This window comes from Monodelphis domestica, chromosome 4 (assembly GCF_027887165.1).
Source record: "Monodelphis domestica isolate mMonDom1 chromosome 4, mMonDom1.pri, whole genome shotgun sequence".
Lineage (NCBI taxonomy): Eukaryota > Metazoa > Chordata > Mammalia > Didelphimorphia > Didelphidae > Monodelphis > Monodelphis domestica.
Window position 1 is genome coordinate 183,436,620 of NC_077230.1, and position 26,108 is coordinate 183,462,727.

Below are 26,108 nucleotides of genomic sequence, written 5' to 3' on the forward strand. Positions count from 1 at the left end.
ACAAAAGAAATTTCTAGGGTTAAATACTCTATTAGAGGCTGTGAGATGATATAATGGAATGGAACATAGAACTTGGTGTTGGAAGGACTTGAATTCAAATCATATCTCAGACATGCTTTAGTTGTGTGACCTTAGGCAAGTAAATTCCATGGGCCTCAGTTTCCTTTCCACACAATGGGCATAATAGCAACCATCTCCAAGGGTTATTGTAAGGAAAGTGCTTTAAATATATATTATATCATTTAATATACTTTATAATACTGTATTATTATTATATTAGTATACCTATCCTTCTCCTCCTATAGCAGCACCTATACCAGAACCAAATAACAAGAGGAAACCTGTAGATTCTCCAAATAAGATCAGTTTATATCAGGATACTTTGGAGAATAACTCAGTTGTTCCCAGAGCCATGTTTCCAGTTCCATGGCAGCCTAGGGAAGACTTTTTTTCCAGTGAAAATTAATAGGGTCAGCAAGGTGGCATAGGATAGAGCTTGAGGCTCTGGAGAACTTGGCTCAAAATTTGACCTCAGCCACCTCCTAGCTATGTGATCCTGGGGAAGTCACTTAACTTTGATTGCCTAGCCCTTGCCTATCTTCTGTCTTAGATTTAATATGAAGACAAAAGGCAAAGGGGAGAGTGGGAGAGAGAGAGAGAGAGAGAGAGAGAGAGAGAGAGAGAGAGAGAGAGAGAGAGAGAGAGAGAGAGAGAGAGAGAGAGAGAGAGAGAGAGAGAAGGAAAAGAGAGAGGGAGAGAGGGAGGAAATAAGGGAGGGTGTGAGACAGAGAGAGAAAGAGAGAGAAAAGAAGAAAGGGAGAGAGAAGGAAAGAGAAAAGGAGGGAGAGAGAGAGAGAGAGAGGGAAGGAGAAAGGAAGAAAGAAAGAAGGATTAGTGTGTATAAAAACTGGCTTTAGGGTTGTTACTGATTTAAAATAAGGTTTAACCTATGCTGTTGGCTAGAGTATGGTAGATTCACCAAGTCTATTGTCTTTCTGCCTATCCTTACACCATCCTAGATTACTTATAAGGCACCTCTCTCCATCCCACACTCTTTCATGGCCTGAAGATCATAAGCACCATTGAATCTTTCTCTTGTTTATATATTTAAAAGGCAGATATGCTACTTCCTTGACTTCTTCCACAAGTGTTTGACAGTCTAAATGAAAAATTTTTGTTGATAAAATGTTAAAAGAATGTATGATAGGATGAAAGTTTCCTTTTATTATGGTGCATTTGGTTACTGAAATTTGAGCATGATTCAACATGGTGGTACACTTCTCTTTTATTTGGAGCACGTGAGGCAAAGATGAGTCTTTATGGTAACATGGCATCCCTGTGAGACTGACCTCATTGGCTTCATAGTTGTTGCAAATATGTAGGGGTTTAAAACCAAATTAAATGGGTTTTCAAACCCCCAAGGTGAGAAGATAAGAATGTAAGAATTTTAAAACTGAGTCCAACTTGCAATTTGTCCAGTCTAATCCTGTCTATTCTCCACTCTCAAAAAAGTTGAGTAGTACTGACAGAATACTCTTGTTTTCCTGAACAAATCCCACTGTATTTCTGTCTGCTAATTTTTTCTAAATCTACTCATATTTTTCAACTTGTACTTTTATAAAGTTTATACTACTTCTGGGAATAGGAGTGGGAAAGTTAATTATTTCAAGCAATTTACTCACTGTTGTATAGAATTGTATCCTTCCCCTCCCCACTTTTCTTCTGATTTATACCTCTTAAGCTTCATGGGATGTCTTTCAGTACATTCTAGATTTTTGTGAAATTTGTGTTTGCCTAATTTAATTTACATAGTTCTGAATTATATAAACTTTGATCATATGTTCCCTTTTAGTCTGTAGCCATACAGATGACTCCAGGTACAGTCATAGGCACTGTGTGTACGATGACAAAATGAAACAATCCCTGTCCTCAAGAGGTTTATATTCTATTGGGAAGTTATATAAATATGTAAAGGTATTAGGCAGCCTTAACTGGCTTCTGCTCATTTACCTTGAGCTTTTCCCCAGTTCTCCAGCCTTTCTTTGGATTATCTCCAACTCCATTAAGTCTTTCTCATTATCCTTTGAGTCTTGGATTTGATATTGCAGGTACAGGTGCACTGACTTTTTGCAAGGTGATTATACTGATTAGTTTTTAATCTTATGTATAATATTCTCCATAATACTATCAAATGTTCTCTTAGCCCGCTTGGCAGCACTTAAGTTCAATATGTACACAGGGAATGGTCTGCAATGTCCCCAAGTGTAGTTTGGATTTTTTTTTTTTACCTAAATGCATTACTTTGTACTCCCTTATTTGAAAAATTACAGATCTTTGTCTACCATTCTTTGGGGACTGAATTAGGCACTCCACTCAAAACAAACAAAACAAAACAACTGCTCTTTGGCTAGTAATAGGGGGCATAATGATATATTAGAAAGAGCACTTGGTTTGGAATCCGAGGATTTTCGAATCTCTCCCCTAACATTTCCTACACGTGCATCCTTGGGCAAAGAGACATTTCCTTATCATCTGTAAGGTGGGGATTTGGACCAGATAATTTCAAAGATCCTTTTTTGTTCTAAATCAATGGTCTTATGATGAGAAATCTTATTAAATCTTGTCAAAGCTCTATGAGGAATTTTCAGATCACATTTTTGATAAAAAGGATATTATTCTTCAAAGCACTTCCTGGAAATGAACTATTTTTACCTTTGGAAGAATAAAGTATGATCAGTTTTCACCATGTTTTATGAATTACGTACAGTGCATTGCATTCAATATTTATTGACTGCTACCAATATAGGGATTTATTTTTATCTGTGTATATTTGGAGATATGAATGTATATTAACCTTTTCAGGGGATATCCAGAGATTATTTGCTATTTGTGGTAATCCCATAGTATTAAAAAATTATAAGTCAATTAGAAAAATGTTTGCAAAGCTATATAAATCAATACATTTAACTGCACCTCCCTATATTAAAAAAAAAACAACCCATCATCAAACTGGTCTGTGGCAGGGCAGTTTTTATTGCATAGTCCTTAAATGTAGTAATCCATTTATACAGATACTCATCATTTAGTTTTGATGAATCTTCTACTTCACTTGCTTTCAAACAGTCAGCCTGAAAATATTTTATGATGATGTGAAGTATCTGGAGGGTTTGTAAGGGTTAAAGTAGAATCGGGTGCATAAATGGTTTTAATGCACCCAAACCCTTCCTGACTTTTTTGCTATGAGGGGCACTCAGCATTTAAGCCCTCATCTAGTTCATTTTAATACTTGCAGATCACTGATAAATGGATAATGTCAAGATTGTGGAGGGCCTTAAAATGGGGAGCATTCCATTTGGCAGCTCTGACATTTAGGAATTCTTCAGATGGACACAGAAATGCCTACTGTTGAAACAATATGTCAGTGTCTACATTTTGGTCTTCCTTATCTGAATAGAAGTAGTATCATTTACAAGAGGACAGTTGTGTGTGTGTGTGTGTGTGTGTGTGTGTGAGAGAGAGAGAGAGAGAGAGAGAGAGAGAGAGAGAGAGAGAGAGAGAGAGAGAGAGAGTTTGTATATGTGTTTAATACATAGAACTAGTTAGTATTATTGTTTTTGTACGTGGCATGGCCAAAAGAGTTGGCAATAGAGTCACATCGACCTGAGTCTAAAAATCCCACAAGTATAATATTTATAACCTTTCTAATCTTGGGCAGATTATTTAACCTCTTTGGTCCTCAGTTTTTCCATCTGTAAAATTAGGGGGTTAGACTAAATAGCTTGCAGCCTAAAATCTGTGATTTTTATAATCTCATAAAAACAATTGGGCTGAAAGGTTGTTCTCCTGGTCCCTTTAATGCCTTCTTCCCTGAACTTTGTCTCAGATTTATGATGTAACCTGAGCAAATTATTTTCCCATGTCTCAGTTCCTTTAAAATTAAGTGGTTAAATTCATACGATCAGTGCCAATAATAATAATAATAATAACCAATATCAATAATAACAATATTATTAAACCTCGCTTTCTCTGACCTTTTCCCTCTTCTGGTTAGTAACCTCATACTGAGTGAATTCAAGCTAATTTATTATAGCAGTAGTCAAAGAAACATAATTAGAACAGATCTTCTGTTTATGGGTAAGTTGGGTGGGAAATATAAATAAATGATGCCTCAACTATCCATTGTCATAAGGAGGCAACCTGGATGTCTGATTCCTTGCTATCTCTATGACCTTGGGCAAATCACAATTTTAAAACTGGACCTCAGTTTTATCAGTGGTAAAATGGGAGGAGGGGGATGGCCTGGGTGGACTCTGAGGACCCTAATAGCACTAGAATTTGCAATTCTATATCTTAGAGATTACATATTGATTTGTAACACTAATGTTTAACTCAGAATTACTGTGTGTAGTAAACTTGCTAAAAGTGGCTTTTCATCATTATAGGAAAGGGACATTGATAAAGGACCACCCAGCAACCAACATTTAATTCTTCTTAATTTGAAATCAATCTTAATCTTTAAATTTTCTTAAGGCATCATCATACCATCATCCAAAGACTACTTTATTACCCTAAATTTTCCATCATTATAGTGGGGTTTTGTTTTTTTTTAATCCTTTTTTAAAGACAGTTACTTACCTGGTAGATTTAATTATTCACCTTCCTAAAGACGGTGGGATATTTCTACTTTTTGAAAAGATCTTTGGCTTCCATTTAGCCCCTAAAATGCTGTGATTTAATGTGATCTCAGCCAGAAACAGAAAATAGACTGCTGTGGAATTTTGAGTTGTTCTTGAGCGCCCCCAGGTGGCTTGAGTTGAAATTAATTTATAAATCATTGGATTTTGAATATAAATTGTTAGTAGAAAGTATGAAGAGAGAAGAAAATCACATTGCCCTGTTGTCAGATTAGCCACAAGATTTTTCAACTTTGTAAATGGAGAAAATATTTTTCCATTAAATTTCATAAAGAAAGCATGATTTTATTTATTTTTAATTTATTTTATTATCTTTATTTTATTCCAATAACAAATTTATATATTTTCCAAAGTTACATGATTCATGTTATCTCTGTCCCCACTTCCTTCCCCTGTCCTGGAGTTGACAAGTAATTCCAATAGGTTATACATACATTATCATTCAAGACATATTTCCATATTTTTCCATTTTTGCAAGAGAATAATCCTATGAAGCCAAAACTCCAAATCATATACCCAAATAAACAAGTGATAAATCATATATTTTCATCCGTATTTCTACTCTAATATTTCTTTCTCTAGAGGTGGATAGCATTCTTTTTCATAAGTCCCTCAGGATTATCCTGGATTGTCATATTGCTATTAGTAGCAAAATCTGTCACATTTGATTGTTCCACAATATTGCTGTCACTGTGTACAATGTTTTTCCTGGTTCTGCTTACTTCACTCTGCACCAGTTCTTTCAGGTCTTTCCAGCTCTTTCTGAAATCATCTTTTTCATCATTCCTTATAGCACAATAGTATTCCATCACCGTCATAAACAATTTATTTAGCCATCCCTTGATTAAGGGACATTCCTTTAATTCAAATTTTTTGCCACCACAAAAAGCTTAGCTAGAAATATTTTTGTACAATCAGGTCCTTTCCCATTTAAAAAATAGGATAAAAACTCATAATGAGCTCATAGAGAAGGAATATACTTTGTTAATAAAAGTATGTGTTTCATAGAGTCTATTTCCTTGTTGATTTTACTTAGCAATTGTGGGAACACTTGAAGCTGAAAGTCAGAGGAGGAAATCCAGCTTATCATCAAGAGTTCATTTTCCAAATCAAGCTTTGGAGCCCAAGTCTTCCCATGTCTTAACTCTGAAAGGGCAGAAACAAAAAATGTGCATGGAGAGAACACTTTGGCTACAGGTAAGAGATTAGGGGGAGACAGTTAAGGCACCACATGAGTGTTATTCATATTTAATGTGAAGCATGTTAGAGTACTAAATACAGATTTTTTTTTACAGTAGCAAAAGTAGTATACTTTAAAAAATACATTCCTCAGGAGTGTCAGAATGTTACTATTTCCATGTGAGAAGTATCCTTATCAGGTGGTTATATTTTTCAGGAAAACATCAGAGATAAACTCCGTCCCATTCCTATAACAGCTTCAGTGGAAATCCAAGAACCAAATTCACGGAGGCGGGTGAATTCCCTTCCAGAACTTACTCCAATTCTGAATTCAAATGAACCCAAAACTGTGACCTCAGAGGTAAGTTTGTCTAATTTCCCATCATGCCTGAGGTTTTTTCCTACTCTCTTAATCAGTCTACTAAAATGTCTTCCTGAGGGGATAATTAAAACCTGTGATTGGATTGAGAGGATGCTGCTTTGTATAAACTTGTTTTGTAACATATGCGTGCCTTACACGTACAGTATACATTATATGTTAAACTCAGCCAATTATAATCTGAGTAAATAATGATGAGAAAAATAATCTCTGCCTATGTAGTATAAATAATTGCCTACATTTCTTAGTAACTTTGAAAAATTACCATTTCACTGATCTCTCAAACAAAAGCCATGTGCATATATATATAAATAGGTATATATGTTAAATATATACATGTTAAATATATATATATATACACACAAAAACACACACACACATATATACATACACACATTTACTCTAACAGCTGACAAGTTTATTATTCACTTAGATCTCAAATAATCTGAGACAAACAGGAGTCATAGATATAGGTACAAATATCTATGTATACATTTGTGTGTGTATATATTTTTGTGGTCCAATAGTTTCAGTTGTGTTGGATTCTTCACAATCCCTTTTAGGGCTTTCTTGGCCAAGATACTGGAGTGGTTTGTCGTTTCCTTCTCTCACTCATTTTTTAGATGAGGAAACTGAGGCAAACAGGGTGAAGGGAATTTGCCCAGGGTCACATGAGTAGGCTGAAATTATTTTTTCTATTGTAACTTTCTCATATTATAACCAGCTAAGTTTAGTATTTCCATACTATATCACATATTTCTTCTTGGTCTGGCACTTATCAAGGGGCAAGTTTTATTCAGAAAAAGAAGTGATTACTTTAAGGTATGATCAGAATGATGAAATGAATAGCATTAAACACTCAATTATATCATTGTTAGAGTTAGAGACAGTTACAGGCTGAATTGTTAAAGAACCTGTACAGGGCTGGGCAGAGTTGGGGGAAAGAGAGGGCCTAGGAATGAATTAGTGTGCAAATTTAGAGAGGAGTTGTTGCTGTTCGGTCTTTTCACTTGTGTCTGACTCTTTTTAACCCCATTTGAGATTTTCTTGACAAATATACTGGTGTATTTGGATATTTTCTTCTCTAGCTCATTTTACAGATGAGGAAACTGAGGTAGGGTTAAATGACTTACCCAGAGCCACATAGCCTGAGATCACATTTGAACCTGGGCCCTCCTGATTCCAGACCCAACACTGCCTTTTAAGAGGAAATGATCCATTTATTTATAACTCTGCTCCTCCCTTGATGTCAGTAAGTCAGCTTAGGTTCATGCTGCCTCTGCTGGTCTTATATTATGCAGTGTCAGACTCTCTCAGAGTGACTAGTAAAGGTGGAAGGTTTTTTACATCAGCTGTTAGGTTAAATCTAAACTTTGCAAAGTTCCATAGTATATAACACTGCCTCATAAACTCTTTGAACTATTAATATATTGAAATGAGAATTTTTGTCATCTTTAATAACCCCTTCTGGCATATTGCATTAGAAGCTTAAACGTAGCATGGGGTGAATCAAAGAGGAGAATAACTTGAGCCATGATTTATTTTTTTGTAATTAGGAAAAAATTCATAAAACGCTAACTAGGTCCTTTCAGTCCCAAGCAGGTATTGGGTACATCAAAAAAGGGCACATTGCCTGTGGTGTCTCCAAAAGTGGCAGTTATCATTCCAGAATGCAAACATGATGGAAGAATTCCTTTCCTTAGACTTCTCTCTGTATTTTTTTGAGTGATGGGAGCTTATGTTCATCTCTGGTTTCTTTCTAGGTCCAGTTCTTAAAAGAGGGATGCGGAGATGACAACATTTGTAATAGCAATCTAAAGCTGGAGTACAGATTTTGTACGCGAGATGACAACCAAGACAAATTTTCTTATTTACCAATGTAAGAGCCACTTTTGTAGCATTAGCGTAAACTATTATCATTTAGTAAGAGCTGTTTGATGAGGAAGGATTTCAAGTGCATTGAGAATGATTCTGTTGCTTTTTTTTTTTAATAGCCATGATGGTATTCCAGAACTTGTTCTCAAAGACCAGAAAGATATCGCATTAGAAATAACAGTGACTAATAGCCCGTCGAATCCCAGAAATCCTACAAAGGATGGCGATGATGCCCATGAAGCCAAGCTTGTTGCCACTTTTCCTGATACCTTAACTTATTCTGCATACAGAGAGTTGAGGGCTTATCCTGTGAGTGTTCATAAAGACAAAAAGAACTAAATAAATAAATAAACAGACAGACAAGCGAATAAATAAATAAATTTTGGTATTTTGACCTAAATTTTTTTTTTTCTGTCACAGGAAAAACAGTTGAGTTGTGCAGCCAATGTAAATGGTTCCCAAGTAGACTGTGAGCTTGGAAATCCCTTTAAGAGAAATTCCAATGTAAGTGCTAACTTTTTTTATTTGATTATTTTAAAGTATCATTCAGATATTGTTACATTGCATTCACTAGCATACATGTGTGTTTCTCTTTTTTAGGTTACTTTTTATTTGATTTTAAGTACAACAGAAGTCACCTTTGACACCACAGAACTGGACGTGAATCTGAAGCTGGAAACGTAAGAGTTCTTTTTCCTCCTCAGTCTCTTCATTTAGTGTTGCACCATGAATGTGTAGGCCTCCTATGAATTGCCTCTGATCTGACTCATGAAAGAAGTGTAATTATAATGAAAAAAACTGTTAAAATAAAACCTCATTGTTTCCTTTTCACTTCAGAACAAGCAATCAAGATAATTTGGCTTCAATTACAGCTAAAGCTAAAGTGGTTATTGAACTGCTTTTGTCGGTCTCTGGGTAAGTGTTTGTATTTAGCATAACAAATCAATGTTTGAAAGAACCATTTACAATCTTTACTGAAACCCAGTGTTTTTTAATTTAACAGAGTTGCTAAACCTTCCCAGGTGTACTTTGGAGGTATTGTTGTTGGTGAGAGTGCTATGAAATCTGAAGATGAAATTGGAAACCTAATAGAATATGAATTCAGGGTGAGTTTGAGCAAAGATGCATAAGATATGGTGTTCATATAAATAATTTCATTTTTTACTTGCCTCTCCTTCCATCTCCAAATAAAACTCACTTCCCCACAACTTGGCAACTTGACATTATTTGTACTTTTGAAAATGTTTTAAAAAATTAAAATATAATTTTATTGCAACATGGCCAATTTTGTGGGGGGTGGGGAGTTTGATCACAAAAATAATGTTTCATTTAAGGCTCTTTTCATACAGAAATTGCCATTATAATGACATTATTAAAAATAACTTTAGTGTTACAAGACTCATGGTAAACACCTAACTTCTATGCCTGTTTTAGTGCACCTTCAATGGAAAATAAAAAGGCACTAATAGCTGCTTCATTTAGGAAGATGTGTCGATAAGAATGAACACAGAGGTGCCACAATAATTTGATGACAGTTATGAAAACTTAATTGGCGTTCCTTTTTGAGAGGAATAAACTTATAACAAAAATGCTTTCCATGCATAGTTATACATCAAATATTCATACATATGTATATGTATATTATGTATATGTGGGCATTTCTATCTATCATCTATTCTATCTATCTATCCTTCCATCCATCCATCCATCCATCCATCCATCCATCTATCCATCTGCTGCCATGTCACAATAGGTGTGTTAAAGGCAGGTTAGGTGTACAAAGAATAAGAACTTCAGTAACTGCAATCAAGTGCAACTCTAAGTAATACTGAATGAAATGTAGCATCTGACCAGTGGATCATTCTTTTAGGGCATTCAGTTAGCTGTCCCTTTGCAATTTCTAAGCTATTCATATTAACTATCATATATTCATCTTAGTCCTGCAAGGGATGTATACAGTGCCATTTGTTTTAGCTAAAATGTAATGTGAAAGCATTCCTTGAGTTCTACATAAAACTACCAGGATGAATGAGTCTAATGGCAATCACTGGTAGACTGCTTAAATGAGTGACATCTTTATGTTTTCTGGGAAGGTTTGGTAGAGGGCAAAAATCCAATACATCTTCGCATTTTTGTTTTACCTAAGGAATGTGAAACTGGGTTTCTGTTTTGTAAATCATACTAACTATGGGAAAGGAGGGGAAAAGAGGTGTGTTGGAACAGTAACATTGAAATGATGAAAAATCCCTGGGGATTAGCTACAAAGAAAGATGGTTAAATTGTCCAAATATCCGGTTGAATTTCTACATACAACATTGAATCTTGCTGTAAAGTCATCCATAGATTTCCTTGTCTTGTGACTAAAATATGTAGCAATTACATCTAGTAAAAGCCTCATATGACATGGCTTGCCTGTCATAGAGGTTTCATTCTTGACCCGTGATAGCAGCAAAATACAAGGAGATTCCAGTGGGTGAAGATCTTCACATTTGAAGTTAATGGTGTTGCCCTGATTACACAGATATGAATCAGGAGACCCGTGTACTTTGCACTTGTCCTTTGCCCAACCAGACATTGCCCTAGAATTCATGCTTCCGGTGCCTCGGTACTGTACTCATTAAATTTTTGCATTAAATACTTTTGACACTTTTCCAATTGCTTCCAAGTGGTAACTGCTCCTGCAAATTTGTATTAAGAGTATTTCCTTTGACATAGCATGCATTTTCATTTCTCAACAGGTAATTAACTTAGGTAAACCTCTTAGAAATCTTGGCACAGCATCTCTAAACATTCAGTGGCCCAAAGAAATTCTCAATGGCAAATGGCTGCTTTATTTAATGAAAATAGACTCCCAAGGACTGGAACAAATAAATTGTCAACCACAAGGTGAAATTAACCCTCTAAACCTAAAGGTATGTTAATGAGTTTTTTCAGCTTATAACTTCTCTAATGTCACATTATGTCAGTGAAATGGGAAAGGATTACTTTTGATATAGTCACCAGACTTTCCTGAGGAAACAGACAGAATGGGAACCTTGCCTTTCCTCCTTCCTCAGAGTTTCCCCTTTAGTTATGAGTTACCAAAGAAGAGTGGGAATTTTTCAGGCGAGGGACCCAATTCCAAGGGCTAGAGCTGCCATGTCTCAGTACTGATCCAGGAAATGAAACCTGAAAATTTGATGGCCAGTGATGGAGTAGAATGTATTGAGAGCTGAGATGAGTTGGGGAGCATGTTACTGTGGTCAATGTGATATTACAGTACAGTGGAAAAAGACCAGCACTCTTCTCCACTGTGCATCCTAGCTGACTTCATCTGTAACTCAAGGATAATAATACTATTAACCATTTTTACTTTACAGGAATGTTATTAAGATTAAATTAGAAGATGTACATAAAGCCCTTTGCAGGTCTTTTATTTTTTCCCCATTTGAATAAGTGTATTTAGTCAATTTAGAACATTATTCCTTGGTTACAATAATCACATTATTTCCCTCCTTCCCCTCCACCCATTCTTCCCCCAGCCAACGTGCAATTTCATTGGGTATTACATGTGTCCTTGATCAGAACCCATTTCCGTGTTGTTGTTTGCACTATGATGTTCATTTAGAGTCTACATCCCCAACCTTATCCCTTTGACCCATGTATTCAAGCAGTTGTTTTCCTTCCATGTTTTTACTCCCACAATGTTTCCTCTGGATGTGGATAGTGGTTTTTCTCGTAAATCCCTCCAAGTTGTTCAGGGTCATTGCACTGCCACTAATGGAGAAGTCCATTACATTTGATTGTACCACAGTGTATCAGTCTCTGTGTACAATGTTTTCCTGGTTCTGCTCCTCTCACTCTGCATCACTTCCTGAAGGTTGTACTAGTCCCCATGGAATTCCTCCAGTTTATTATTCCTTTGAGCACAATAGTATTCCATCACCAACATATACCACAATTTGTTCAGCCATTCCCCAATTGAGGGGCATCCCCTCGTTTTCCAAATTTTGGCCACCACCAAGAGTGCAGCTATGAATATTCTTGTACAAGTCTTTTTCCTTATTATCTCTTTGGGTTACAAACCCAGCAGTGCTATGGCTGGATCAAAGGGCAGACAGTCTTTTAGCACCCTTAGGGCATAGTTCTAAATTGCCCTCCAGAATGGTTGGATCAGTTCACAATTCCACCAACAATGAATTAATGTCCCAACTTTGCCACATCCCCTCCAGCATTCATTACTTTCCTTTGCTGTCATGTTAGCCAATCTGCTAGGTATGAGGTGATAACTCAGAGTTGTTTTGATTTTCATTTCTCTGATTATAAGAGATTTATTTAGAACACTTTAGTTTTGATTTTTTTAACTGAAAATTGTCTATTCATGTCCCTTGCCCATTTTTCAATTGGAGAATGGCTTGATTTTTTTGTACAACTGGTTTAGCTCTTTATAAATTTGAGTAATTAGACCTTTGCAGGGGCTTTTGTAATGAAGATTGTATCCCAATTTGTTGCTTCCCTTCTAATTTTGGATATATTAGTTTTGTTTGTATAAAACCTTTTTAATTTGATGTAATCAAAATTATTGATTTTACATTTTGTGGGTTTTTTCTAGCTCTTTCTAGGTTTTAAAGTCTTTCCTTTCCCAAAGATCTGACATGTATACTATTCTGTGTTCAACTAATTTACTTATCATTTCCTTCTTTATATTCAGATCATTCACCCATTCAGAGGTTATCTTGATGTAGGGTGTGAGATATTGATCCAAACCTAATCTCTCCCATTCTGTCTTCCAATTTTCCCAGCAGTTTTTTATCAGAAAGTGGGTTTTGGTCCCCCAAACTGGGATTTTTGGGCTTCTCATAGACTGTCTTGCTGAGGTCATTTAACCCAAGTCTATTCCACTGATCCTCTTAGCCAGTGCCAAATTGTTTTGATGACCACTGCTTTATAGTATAGTTTGAGATCTGGGAATGCAAGTCCTCCTTCCTTTGCATATTTTTTTCATGATTTCCCTGGATATTCTTGATCTTTTGTTCTTCCAAGTGAACTTTATTATGGTCTTTTCTAATTCAGTAAAGTAGTTTTTTGGTAGTTCAATGGGTATGGCACTAAATAAGTAAATTAATTTGGATAGGATTGTCATTTTTATTATGTTAGCTCATCCCACGCATGAGCAATCAATGTTTTTCCAATTGTTTAGATCTAGTTTTAATTGTGTGGAGAGTGTTTTGTAGTTATGTTCATATAATTCCTGTGTTTGTCTCGGCAGATAGATTCCTAAGTATTTTATATTGTCTAGGGTGATTTTAAATGGAATTTCTCTTTCTAATTCTTGCTGCTGAGATGTGTTGGAAGTATATAGAAATGCAGATGACTTATGTGGGTTTATTTTGTATCCTGCAACTTTGCTAAAATTGTTGATTGTTGCGACTAGCTTTTTGGTTGATTCTCTAGGATTCTTTAAGAAAACCATCATATCATCTGCAAAGAGTAATAGCTTGGTCTCCTCATTGCCAATTTTAATACCTTCAATTTCTTTTTCTTCTCTAATTGCTACTGTTAGTGTTTCTAGTACAATGTTAAATGATAGAGGTGATAATGGGCATCCTTGTTTCACTCCTGATCTTATTGGGAAGGCTTCTAGTTTATCCCCATTGCAGATGATGTTTGCTGATGGTTTTAGGTATATACTGTTAATTATTTTTAGGAAAGGCCCTTCTATTCCTATACTTTCTAGTGTTTACAATAAGAATGGGTGTTGTATTTTATCAAAGGCTTTTTCTGCATCTGTTGAGATAATCATGTGATTTTTGTCAGTTTGCTTGTTAATATGGACAATTATGTGGATGGTTTTCCTAATATTGAACCATCCTTGCATTCCTGGTAAGAATCCTACTTGATCATGGTGAATGATCCTTCTGATCACTTGCTGGAGTCTTTTTGCTAGTATCTTATTTAAGATTTTTGCATCTATATTCATTAAGGAGATTGGTCTATAGTTTTCTTTCTCTGTTTTTGACCTGCCTGGCTTTAGGATCAGTACCATGTTTGTGTCATAAAATAAATTTGGTAGTATAGCAGTCCACACCTATCTATGGTCAAGGGAAATAGTTAAAATGTAAAGATTGTTTTAGGAGAGCGCATGCTCAGTCCTGTGCATGGCAAGTACAGCCTTTGAACCTTGATCCCAGCGTCCGCCAGGTTTAGGCATGAAATCAGGTTTCTTTGTGCTCACCTGGCTGAGACAAACCACACCTATACCTTGTCGTAATTTACAATTAACCAATGGCGATCCACTATGTATTCATCCATATGTATTGCGTACATTTGCATCTCAATAATAATAAATAGGAGCTTCCACAGAAAGCCAGTTCTCTTTACCTTATCACCCCTCACCTGTCTCTGTCTTTCCTGGAGCTTGGCCTCTGGCCAAGCTCAACTTTAACTTCCTCTCTCTCTCTCTATCTCTCTCTGAAAGACCTTTTTTCCTTAATCTCCTATCCTCAAATGGTCCATGCTTAGAGTACCATCTCTAAGGGACTGGTGAGTTCTTTCTTGATCTCCTCTCCTCAAGCTGGACTGATCCGTACTTGCAGCCCAGGCTGTAAGGGATCCTGGCTTTTTTTCCAGCTAATCTCCATGTTCATTGCTTACTCCCGTATGTTAGTTTATAGCTACTTAACTGTTTCATGTCCTAGTGAAAGCTAAGTAGCTGAGCTTATTCTGTGGAGCTTGATTGTTAAATATTACATATGTGTCTGCCTGCTTCTTATCTATCTCCTTGGCTTCAGTCCTTCCCTCAAGGTCAACCTTCTATCTTTCCTTTCGTGGGAGAGCTGCTGGCCAGCTCCCGCCACAGGTAGAACTCCTTTGTAGAACTCCTTCTTTGCTAATTCTGTCAAATTGTTTGTATAATATTGGGATTAGTTGTTCTTTGAATGTTTGATAAAATTCATTTGTAAATCCATCTGGACCTGGGGATTTTTTCTTAGGGAGTTCTTTGATGGCTTGTTCAATTTCTTTTTCTGATATGGGGTTGTTTAGGTAACTTCCTCTGTTAGTCTAGGTAATTTATATTTTTGTAAGTATTCATCCATATCACCTAGATTGCCATATTTGTTGCCATATAATTGGGCATAGTAGTTTTTAATGATAGCCTTAATTTCCTCTTCATTTGAGGTGAGTTCTCCCTTTTCATCTTGGATACTGTCAATTTGGTTTTTTTCTTTCCTTTTTTTAATTAGACTGACTAGTACTTTGTCTATTTTTTTTTACAAAGTACCAGCTTCTAGTCTTATTTATTAAATCAATAGTTCTTTGAATTTCATTTTATTAATTTCTCCTTTGATTTTTTAGATCTCTAATTTAGTCTTCATCTGAGGATTTTTAATTTGTTCGCTTTCTAGTTTTTTAATTTGCATGCCCAATTCATTGACCTCTGCCCTTCTTAATTTGTTAATATATGAACTCAAGGATATAAATTTCCCCCTGAGTACTGCTTTGGCAGCATCCCATAGGTTTTGAAGGGGTGTCTCATTGTTATAATTTTCTTCAATAAAGTTATTATCTCTACGATTTGTTCTTTAACCGGTTTTGGAGAATCTTATTGTTTAATTTCCAATTAATTTTGATTTACCTCTCCATGTACCCTTAGTAATTATTATTTTCATTGCATTATGATCTTCAAAGGTTGCATTTATTATTTCTGCTCTTTTGCACTTGTTTGCAATGTTTTTATGCCCTAATACATGGTCAATTTTTGTGAATGTACCCTGTGCTGATGAAAAGAAGGTCTATTCCTTTTTGTCCTTATTTATTTTTCTCCACATGTCTACTAACTCTAATTTTTCTAAGATTTCATTTGCTTCTCTCACCTCTTTCTTATTTATTTTTTGGTTTGATTTATCTAGTTTGGATAGAAGAAGGTTCAGATCTCCCACTAGTATAGTTTTTTGTCTATTTCATCCTTGAGCTCCACTAGTTTCTCCTTTAGAAATTTGAATGCTATGCCATTTGGTGCATACATGTTGAGTACAGATATTTCCTCATTGTCTATACTGCCTTTTATCAGGATGTAATTATCTTCCCTCTCTCTTTTAACTAGATTAATTTTTACTTTGGTGTTGTCAGATATCATTATTGTGACTCCTGCCTTCTTTTTATGAGTTGATACCCAATAGATTTGGCTCCATCCTCTTACTTTCACCCTATGCATATCTACCTTCCTCATGTGTGTTTCTTGTAAACAGCATATGGTAGGGTTTTGGATTCTAATCCACTCTGCTATTCACTTGCATTTTATGGGTGAGTTCATTCCATTCACATTTAGAGTTATGATTACTAGCTGTGTATTTCCCAGCATTTTGATTTCTACTCCTGGTTCTGCCTTCTTTCACTATTTCCTTCTACACCAATGTTTGTTTTTAATTAGTTCCCCTAGTTCCCACCCTTATTTTACTTCCCTTTCTACACCCCTCATTTTTATCCCCCCCTGTATTTTCCCTGTAGTCTTTCTAAAATTACCCCACCACCCTCTCCCTCCCTTGTACTGCTTTCCTCCCCACCAGTCCATTTATTACCCTTCTACTCCCCTATAGATTGCAAATCTATTCTCTTTCCCAATGGATTGGATTATTCTTCCCTCTTTGGGTCAATTTCAAAGCATGTAAGAGTTGAGTATTTCCTATCTCCAACCTCTTTACCCTTCCAGTGTATTGATGTTCTCTAACCTCCAACCATGAGCTTCTTTGTGACACATAAATTTACCTCCATTGTTTCTTTTCCCATTTCTTTTAGTATTAACCTCTTTTTTAAAGCTCTAGTTGTGTGTATATATGTGTGTGTGTGTGTGTGTACACACACATGTATATGTATTTATGCATGTATTGCCTATATACCTATTTATGTCTTGTCCTTTCATCCTATACAATTTGTCACTGTTCCCTCTAAGTGTAATTCTTCTAGCTGCCCAGGTGATAACAACAGTTTTTAAGTTACCAATGACCTCTTTTCTTATAGGGATACATATTTTAACTTACTGAGTCACTTAAATTTTTTTTGTTGTTGTTTTGTTTTATTTTTCTTTTTTCCCCTCTTTTTAAATTACCTTTTTTATGATTCTCTTGAGTTCTGTGCTTGGACATCAAATTTTATGTCCAGATCTGGTCATTTCTTTGCAAATTCTTGGAATTCTTCTATTTTGTTGATGACCATCCTTTCCCCTGCAAGAATATAGTCAGTTTTGCTGGGTAGTTGATTCTTGAATGTAGACCTAGTTCCCTTGCTTTCCAGAATATCATATTCCATGCCTTTTGGTCCTTCAGTGTGGATGCAGCCAGATCCTGCTTTATCCTAACTGTGGTTCCATGGTATCTGAATGACTTCTTCTTGGCAGTTTGTAATATTTTTTCTTTGGTCTGATAGTTCTTGAATTTGGCTATAACATTCCTGGGTGTTACCATTTGGGGATTAAGTACAGGAGGTGATCTGTGGATTCTTTCAATCTCCACTTTTCCCTCTTGTTCTAGAATATTGGGGCAGTTTTCTTGAATAATTTCCTGTAGTATTGTGTCCAGGCTTTTTCTTTTGTCATGGTCTCCTGGTAGACCAATGATTCTTAAATTGTCTCTCCTTGAATGATTTTCTAAATCCTCTGTTTTGTGAATGAGCTACTTCATATTTTCCTCAATTTTTTCATTCTTTTGGTTTTGTTTTATAGTGTCCTGCTGCCTTGTGAGGTCACTTAATTCTAGTTGTTGTATTCTGGTTCTTAAAGACTGTATTTCATCCCTGGCTTTTGGTCATTCTTTTCCTTCTGGTCTGATTTTCTTTGGAGGTCATCTTTCATCCTCTTTACCTTATCTTTCATCTCCTTTGCCCCATCTTTCATCTTCTTTGCCTCATCTTTTATCTCCTTGGCCTCATTTTCTAGATGGTTGATTTTGGCTTTCAAGACACTATTTTCTCATTTTAGTTCAAGTGCCTCTGTTTCCAGATGACTTATCCTACTTTTCAAGTTCTTTTCCCAATTGTCTTCAGCCTCTCTTAATTGTGTTTAGAATTACATTTTGAGTTCTTCAACAGCCTGTAGCCAATTCATTGGGATTTCTGATTTATCGTTTGCTGATCCCTCCCCTTCTGTTCCATTCACTGTATAGAAGCTGTCTATTGTAATTTCTTTCTTCTTTTTCTGTTGTTTGCTCATATTCACCCCTTCTTTGCTCCCCACATTTGTCTGTGCTCTTGCTCCTCTCTTTTTTTTTTGGTTTTGGGGGGCTTCTGTCAGTCTCCTCTCTTGGAGCTTTAACAGAAGATCTCTTGGTGCAGTCTCTGGGGGAGGGTTGTTGGGGGTTTCAGCTTCCCTGTCCTCTGGAGGCTTTTGATTGGACTAAGATCCAGCAGTCAATGAGGGAGGGGTGTGGAGCATGGGCTTCCCTGAGTTCTGAAGACTTTTGATGGGATTAAGTTCAGCTGGGTTGGGCTCAGTGTGCTCTGAGGCCAAAACCTCCTGGAAGGCTGGAGCAAATATGGAGAATCTCTATAACTCTGACCAGGCTGCCAGATCTATGCTCCCTCTCTAGTTCTTTCCCCACCATCTGTGTTTGATGCTCTGAGCCTGGCATAGCCCTGCCCACAAGGTAAACCCTCCAGACCAGCACCTTTGCCAGCCCAGAGGTTCCCGCTGCTGCTGGGGGCTTAGTGCTCTAGGTGGGTTGGCAGAGGGGTCCTGGGACCTTCCTTCTGCCTTCCCCTTAAACCTGAGTATTCTCAGATTCTGGCTTTTGGGGGGCATACCTTTTGAATTGAGTCCAGCTTGAGGGTTTCTTGACTCTGTCTTATTGTTAGGCTTGATTTTCAGTCCCCTAGGAGCATTCAGTTTGTGATCGGTAAGGAAGGGTATTCAGAGGTCTGAACTTCTTCTTCTTCTAGGCCACCATCTTGACTCCTCCAGAGAGAGAGAGAGAGAGACAGAGAGACAGAGAGAGAGAGAGAGACAGAGAGACAGAGAGAGAGAGAGAAAGTATCTCAGTGTCTAGAAGATTTCAGATCCTGCCTCTGATCTGTACCCTCTGTGAACCATGACATCTCAGTGCCCCATGCCATCTGTCTAAGTGACTCTTTCCAAGTAGATGCTGATCTACATGAGTAGAAGAAATTCTTTCCTTCAACATCTATTTATGTAAGCCACGGATGATGTGTTTGAAGTCTTAAAATCAATAAACTTCAAGTTGAAGTTTAGATGATGAAAACTTTTGCTAGGTTTGTATATAAATTGTTAATTCTATTTTAGTCCCTTGAGGAGGATGATTCCATGTGTAACTGTACTATAAAAATGTGGATTTGAAGTTATTTTGGCGAGAGATCATAAAAAAAAGACAGATTATATAGGAAAAAAAGGAAAGACAGAACCAGGACCCATTTTGACCACTTGAGATCTTCCTGATGACAATTCTTCTCCTCCTTCAGCCATCTCCTCACAACTCAAGAAAGAAACGAGAGATTGCAGAAAAACAGACAGATGATGGCAGGAAATTGTCATTATTTGCAGAAAGAAAATATCAGACACTTGTAAGTATTCTCCAAGATATTTGGTGGGTTATCAACATTCATTGGTGCACTACATTTCAACTTTTCAATTTTAATTTCTTTCTAGAACTGTAGCACAAATGCTAACTGTGTGAACATAATATGTCCCCTACAAGGTTTGGACAGCAAAGCTTCTGTTATTTTGCGGTCAAGACTGTGGAACAGTACATTCCTTGAGGTAAGGCCTCATGATGGGACACTTGTTGGGAGAGACATTAGCTTTCTTCTAGTTGTTTCTTTGACACATTTTCTATCTTTGACCCCAAACAGGAATATTCCAAGATGAACTATTTAGATATTCTTGTTCAGGCTACCATCAATGTTACTGCTAATGCTGAAAATATAAAAGTCCCAAATGCAGGCACTCAAGTGAGTAATTTCAGAAGTATTTCAATCGTTTTCTGGGCTACTTTGCAAAATTCAAGTTGTTTTTGTGCGTTCGTTCTTTCTTCTCATCATTTCTTCTCCATTCCTCCTTATAATCAACCCATCTCTAGATGATTGTTAAATTTTCATTGTGATTATTTACACCTCAGAAATCAGCACATGATCCAAATCTGGATTTGATATAGTATTATTTTGTTGATTGTTTACATGTAAGAAAATGTCAGTAATGCAGATTATACTTAAAATTATGTTATATGATTTTAGAGAGCTAGCTATTAAACATTTACTAGCACATACTTCTTTTCATTAGTAATTCTTTTTTTGTAAAGATATTTTATTTTGCCAATTACATGAAATAACAATTTTCCACATAAATTTTCTGATGTTATATAATTTAAATTTTTGTCTCCCTCCCTCTTGATAAGCAATTTGATCTGGGTTTATACATGTATCATCTGACAAAACATATTTCCATATTGTTCATTGCGATAAGAGAATACTCATATAAAACCAAAATCCCAAAATAAAAACCAAATAAATTAAAGGAGAAAATTGTATTCTCTGATCTTCATTATGACTCCATCAGTTCTTCTCTAGATGAATAGCATTTCTTATCATAAGTCTTTCAGAATTGTCCTGGATCACTGTATTGCTGAGAGTAGCTAAATCTCTCACAGTTGATCATTCCACAATATTAGAAAGCTGGTTGTTAAATATTTACTACCATACATTGCTTCTTTCCATCAGTAATTCCTTTGCCCTCTTTAGCAGTGGTTCTTTTTTTTTAGAGAAAGCTTTTGGACCCCCTTTCAGAATAATATTTATAGACCGCTCTATAGCAAAAATGAATAATATGGAAATAGGTATCAAGTGATAACATTTGTATAATCCAGTAGAATTGCTTGTCATCTCTTGGAGGGGGGATGGAAGAAGGAGGAAAAGAAAATAAATTATGAAAACATGGGAAAATATTTAAAGATAGATTTAAAAAAATTTTAAAGAGTAATATTTTTAAATGTACAAAACAAAATATATAGGATTATTAAGGAAACCAATTATATTGAAATGACTATTCAAATTTGAAAAGTTTCCAAATTCATAGATTCCCTGAACTCTCTCTACAGACCAACAGGTCCATGGACTTCAGATAAAGAACCTCCACTTTAGAGTAATGTAAAACAAATTTACTTCCTCATCCACACAAATCTTTTCTTTTCTTTTTTTTTTTTAAACCCTTGCCTTCCATCTTGGAAATGTTGTGTATTGGTTCCAAGGCAGAAGAGTAATAAGGGCTAGGTAATGGGGTTAAGTGACTTGCCCAGGGTCACACAGCTGGGAAGTGTCTGAGACCAGATTTGAACCTAGGACCTCTCATCTCTAGGCCTGGCTCTCAATCCACTGAGCTACCCAGCTGCCCCCACACAAATATTTGAAAAATGAAGAGATCTCTTTTTTTCCTCCAAGTTAACTATTCCTTACTAATCAATAATTCAGTTCAAATAAAATTTATTTTAAACCTGTTGTGTTCAGGTCATTAGCGGAGCTGGGGTGGGAGAAAATCCAAAGTGTGGTTAACCCTCGCTGGGGCAGTGTCATCAAGGAAGACAATAAACCTGGGTGACTCTTCATCTCTAAGGATGCATGAATGCCTTAGAGAAAGTCTCAGAGGGTCATGGGAGGTCCGAAGGAGAAGGTCCCCCTCACAGGGATCAGGAAAAGTTTCACAGATGAGATACTATTTAATTTGGGCTTTAAAGGACAGTCAGGAATTCCCCAGGCAAAGGAGGGAAGGAGGATATTGCTGGTGAAGGGAGTAGTATTGAACAAAGAGTCGGGAAGCTTTGATTTCCATAGTACTGAGAGTTCCTGGGGAGAAACTTCCTTAACTGAGGCAGATCACAACTTAAAGTCTTAAATAGTTTTCGAGTCCATTGAGGGAGGCAAAATTAATTTTCCAAAATCATAAAATCAGTATATGGTGGATGAGGGACTTGACCACAGAGGGGTCTTCCTGATTCCGAGGCCAGTTCTTTATTCTGCCATGCTGCTCCCACATAAAGAAAACTATTTATGCATGCCAATATCTCTCTTGACTTCCTTGCCCTCTCCCAGCCTTGGTATTGTTCACTGCTGCCTCTTACTTTTCACATACATTCTTTCTACCTAATTTTAACAGTTCTCTTTTCCCCTTATAGAACTTTTAATTGGGGAAGGAACAAAAGAGTTTGATAACTATGGACTTTGTAGCCTTTTTAAGACTGCCTAAAGCAAAATGGGGGTGGCTGAGTGGTGCAGTGGGTAGAGTGCTGGACCTGGAGTCAGAAGACCTGAGTTCAAACAGTCTTAAATACTTTCTCCTGGTGTGACCCTGGGCAAGTCATCTTACCCTGTTTGTCTCAGTTTACACATCTGTAAAATGAGCTGGAGAAGGAAATAGCAAACCACTCCAGTAACTTTACCAAGAAAACACAAATGTGGTCATGAAGAGTCTGATTCCTTTTTTTTAAACTGTTAAAACAGCTTCTCCCTTCTTTTCTGAAACCAGCTGACCATGTAAAAAAGCATTCCTTCCTGTATCTTGCACTTCTCTTCATTTGATTTCCTCTATGCATTCTATAGGAGGATTTCTAGTACATGTGCAGATTTTATATCTTATATGAGCATCATCCTTATATGTATGCACATTTCCTATCTGTATCCTTTATGAGAATTCTGCCTATGTGTATACTGTTGTTCTTAGAGGTTATTTTATTTATTTAAACCCTTCCCTTCCATCTTTAAATAAATAAAATAAAATAAAATAAGTATACTCCATAGGTGGTCTTGCACATACTGCTTTTGGGGACAAAATCTGAGCTAGAATTGATCTCCCAAACTCTTCCTCTTTGCATTCCTTCACATGGTGTATGCTCATCATCACAATATTTCTTCTGTTTTCCAGGTTCGAGTTACAGTATTTCCTTCGAAGACAGTTGCACAGTATTCTGGAGTGCCTTGGTGGATCATCCTTGTGGCTATCCTTGCTGGAATTTTGATGCTTGCTCTATTAATATTTTTACTATGGAAGGTGGGTTTTATTTAGCATTTTAGTGTGCATTTCATTTCATGTTTTTAAAATGAGTGTGTTTTGGAAGAATCAGCCCAGCAGGTTATAATTATCCAGATATTATGGACATTATTGATGTGTGAAGTTCATCCACCTTAATGTACAACCATAGAGCATATAACTAAATCTGTTTTAGCAACACTAGATTACAGTTTTCTATTCCTTGAGACTCGCATATTCTGTATTTGGGCTCAAACAGATCTGAAATTGCTCGCTCTTGTAGTCTTGTCAAGTTTTAGCTCCCCTTGTGGGAGAGGACTCTATGAGGTGAGCCCCCTAGAATTGGTATGAAGAAAGAACCATCCATACTTTGTATTCTACAGTGAGCTTTCCTTTTTTTTAAACTGTATAAACAGCTTCTCCCTTCTTTTCTGAAACCAGCTGACCATGTAAAAAAGCATTCCTTCCTGTATCTTGCACTTCTCTTCATTTGATTTCCTCTATGCATTCTATAGGAGGATTTCTAGTACATGTGCAGATTTTATATCTTATATGAGCATCATCCTTATATGTATGCACATTTCCTATCTGTATCCTTTATGAGAATTCTGCCTATGTGTATACTGTTGTTCTTAGAGGTTATTCCCTATAGACATTATTTTGGGGCTTAGATTTTTTTATATGACTGGTAATGTGTATTCTCATCTCTTATTATAAGTAGAGATCAGACCTTAATTGGTTATTGCAGAAACTCTGCCCTCTTTCTGCCATAACAGGTGAGAACTGTGCTCCTCCAACTCCTGCCCCTCTTAAGTTGCTTTTCCCAAAGTGAAGCCATTTTTAGACCTCTTCCAGATGAGGTGCCTCCAGCTGTTACCAGGGACTCCCAAGGGCTTTGGATTCACAGTGAATCTTAGACAGAGCCGGACCTCCTTTAATATGCTGTGAGCCTTTTGCTGCTCAAGCATCAGACTTATACAATTGCATTTTTCATGTTCTAGAACAAGACAAACCAATCCATATCAAAATAAAATCAAGAAAACTGTGGTTGAGAAGAAAAATGTTTTGGTCTTAGGGGATGCTTCTAGTTATGCCTTTTAGAAATGTCTCAAGGGTAGGCAGCTGGGTGGCTCAGTCGACTGAAAACCAGGCCTAGAGACGGGAGATTCTGGGCTCACATCTGCCTCAGACACAGCCTACCTGACGCTGGACAAATCATTTAACCTCTTCCCCTTTGGCTGCCCCTTACCACTCTTCTACCTTGGAGCAAATACATAGTATTGATTCTAAGGTGGAAAGTAAGGGAGGAAGGAAGGAAGGAAGGCAGATATACTTCAAGGACAGACAGCCTTTCATGGCTTCTAGCCCCAGCATTCCTGCCAACTAGCTGTGTGACTGTGGCTCAATGGCATAATCTCCCTTTGCCTCAGTTTTCCTCCTTGGAATATGAGAGGGCTTAAATGGATAATTTTAAGGTTCCTTCCTGATTTGCTATTCTATGTCTCTCTTTTTTAAAGTTTTTTTTTTAATAAAACAATTTGATTTTCAGAATATACATATGAACCAGGTCATATTAGGTCACTGGGGTAGTGTGTCACTAGTGTCTGAGGCCAGATTTGAATCCAGGACTTTTCTCACTTCCAAGCCCAGCTGTCTACCCACTGAGCCACCTAGCAGCCCCCAACTTATATTAATTTAATTAGTATTAGAGAGTTGCCTGGGGCAAGAAGGTTGAGTGGCATGCCCATGTGGCAGAATCAGGGCCTCCTGATTCCAAGGGTGGCCTTCTGTCTATGGAGCCACTATCTCAGATTCAAAAAGAAGAGGATTGGATCTGCATATTGTCTTAAAAATGACAAATGAACATTATCCACATTGTATTTTTACTTATTTTCTTAAGCGTTTCCCACTTACATTGTCATCTCGTTAAGGCTTCCCTCCCAAGAGTTTGACTCTTCTGCCTTAGGCTACCCGGTCCCTTGATTGTGGTTCAGTCATTTTTCAGTCACATCTGACTCTTTATGACCTAATTTGTGGTTTTCTTGGCCAACACATCAGAGTGATTTGCCATGGCCTTCTCTAGCTCATTTTTACAGATGAGGAAACTGAGGCAAATGAGGTTAAGTGACCCAGCCAGCCAGTAAGTGTCTGAGGCCAGCTGTGAATTCAGGAAGGTGAGCTTTCCTGATTCCAGGCCTAGCACCCTCGCCCCTTTTACCACCTAGCTGCCCTTGATTAGCACTGATCATTGAGGGATCCCTAAATGGTTTCACAAACCAGCACACATTTCCGAACGCCAATGAGGTATCTTTCCTTTACCCCATTTGTCAGCATAAGAATTTGAGTTTGCCAAAGGTCACAGATCCATCAGGCCAAGTTCAGAGTATAATTCTAGGGCCTTGTGAACTGAGTATAAGTAAATAGACTAAGTTCTCCAGTTATATGAAGGAAATTACAGTGGAAAATGGGATAATGCTTTTATACTCATTTAGAGTGACCTAACCTAATTCACTTAAGTTTCTGCCGCTGGAAGGTTTCATGTTCATACAGAATTTGTGAAAATGACAGCAATCATTCTTTCACCATGCTGGCTTCAAATTTGTATTGTAATTCTCTCCACAAGTTCCTAAGCCTCAAATAGATGGTATTTGTTCTGCAGAATTTATTGTGAAAGAAGAAGAGAAGAAAAAAAAAAAACTTCTCAGAAGCTCTTTTTCTAGGATTTGTGCAGAAATCTTACTTCAGAGAATTCATTTCCTAACTACTGTCTGAACAAACAGCATAGGTCAGCCTTTTGACCTTCTGTGGAGGGGCACAGCGTACCTTCTGGATGAAAACAAAGCTATAGCCTGGCGTATTTAAGCCTTCCGTTTGGGGAAAGTGCATGCCTTGACATTTTTCTTTGGACTAAGTCAAATCAATTCCTTTCTGATATATTGGTTGCTAAGTTGTTGGAGTAGTCAAAGGAAAACCAGCAGGAGAG

The 26,108-nt window shown here is 36.9% G+C and overlaps 1 protein-coding gene across 5 annotated transcripts in view; it reads left to right on the forward strand.

Moving 5' to 3' along the window:
* Positions 1–26,108, forward strand: part of ITGA6 (integrin subunit alpha 6) — a 101,603-nt gene that overhangs the window by 70,443 nt on the left and 5,052 nt on the right. For all 5 annotated transcript variants that reach the window (XM_001368046.4, XM_007494373.3, XM_056793996.1 and 2 more), the window contains 13 exons: positions 5,731–5,891; positions 6,091–6,234; positions 8,016–8,131; positions 8,247–8,436; positions 8,548–8,631; positions 8,728–8,807; positions 8,965–9,042; positions 9,131–9,233; positions 10,866–11,039; positions 19,573–19,674; positions 19,760–19,870; positions 19,963–20,061; positions 23,021–23,146. In XM_001368046.4, coding sequence (XP_001368083.1) covers positions 5,731–5,891; positions 6,091–6,234; positions 8,016–8,131; positions 8,247–8,436; positions 8,548–8,631; positions 8,728–8,807; positions 8,965–9,042; positions 9,131–9,233; positions 10,866–11,039; positions 19,573–19,674; positions 19,760–19,870; positions 19,963–20,061; positions 23,021–23,146 — 1,568 coding nt within the window. The remainder of the gene's footprint in view (positions 1–5,730; positions 5,892–6,090; positions 6,235–8,015; positions 8,132–8,246; positions 8,437–8,547; positions 8,632–8,727; positions 8,808–8,964; positions 9,043–9,130; positions 9,234–10,865; positions 11,040–19,572; positions 19,675–19,759; positions 19,871–19,962; positions 20,062–23,020; positions 23,147–26,108) is intronic.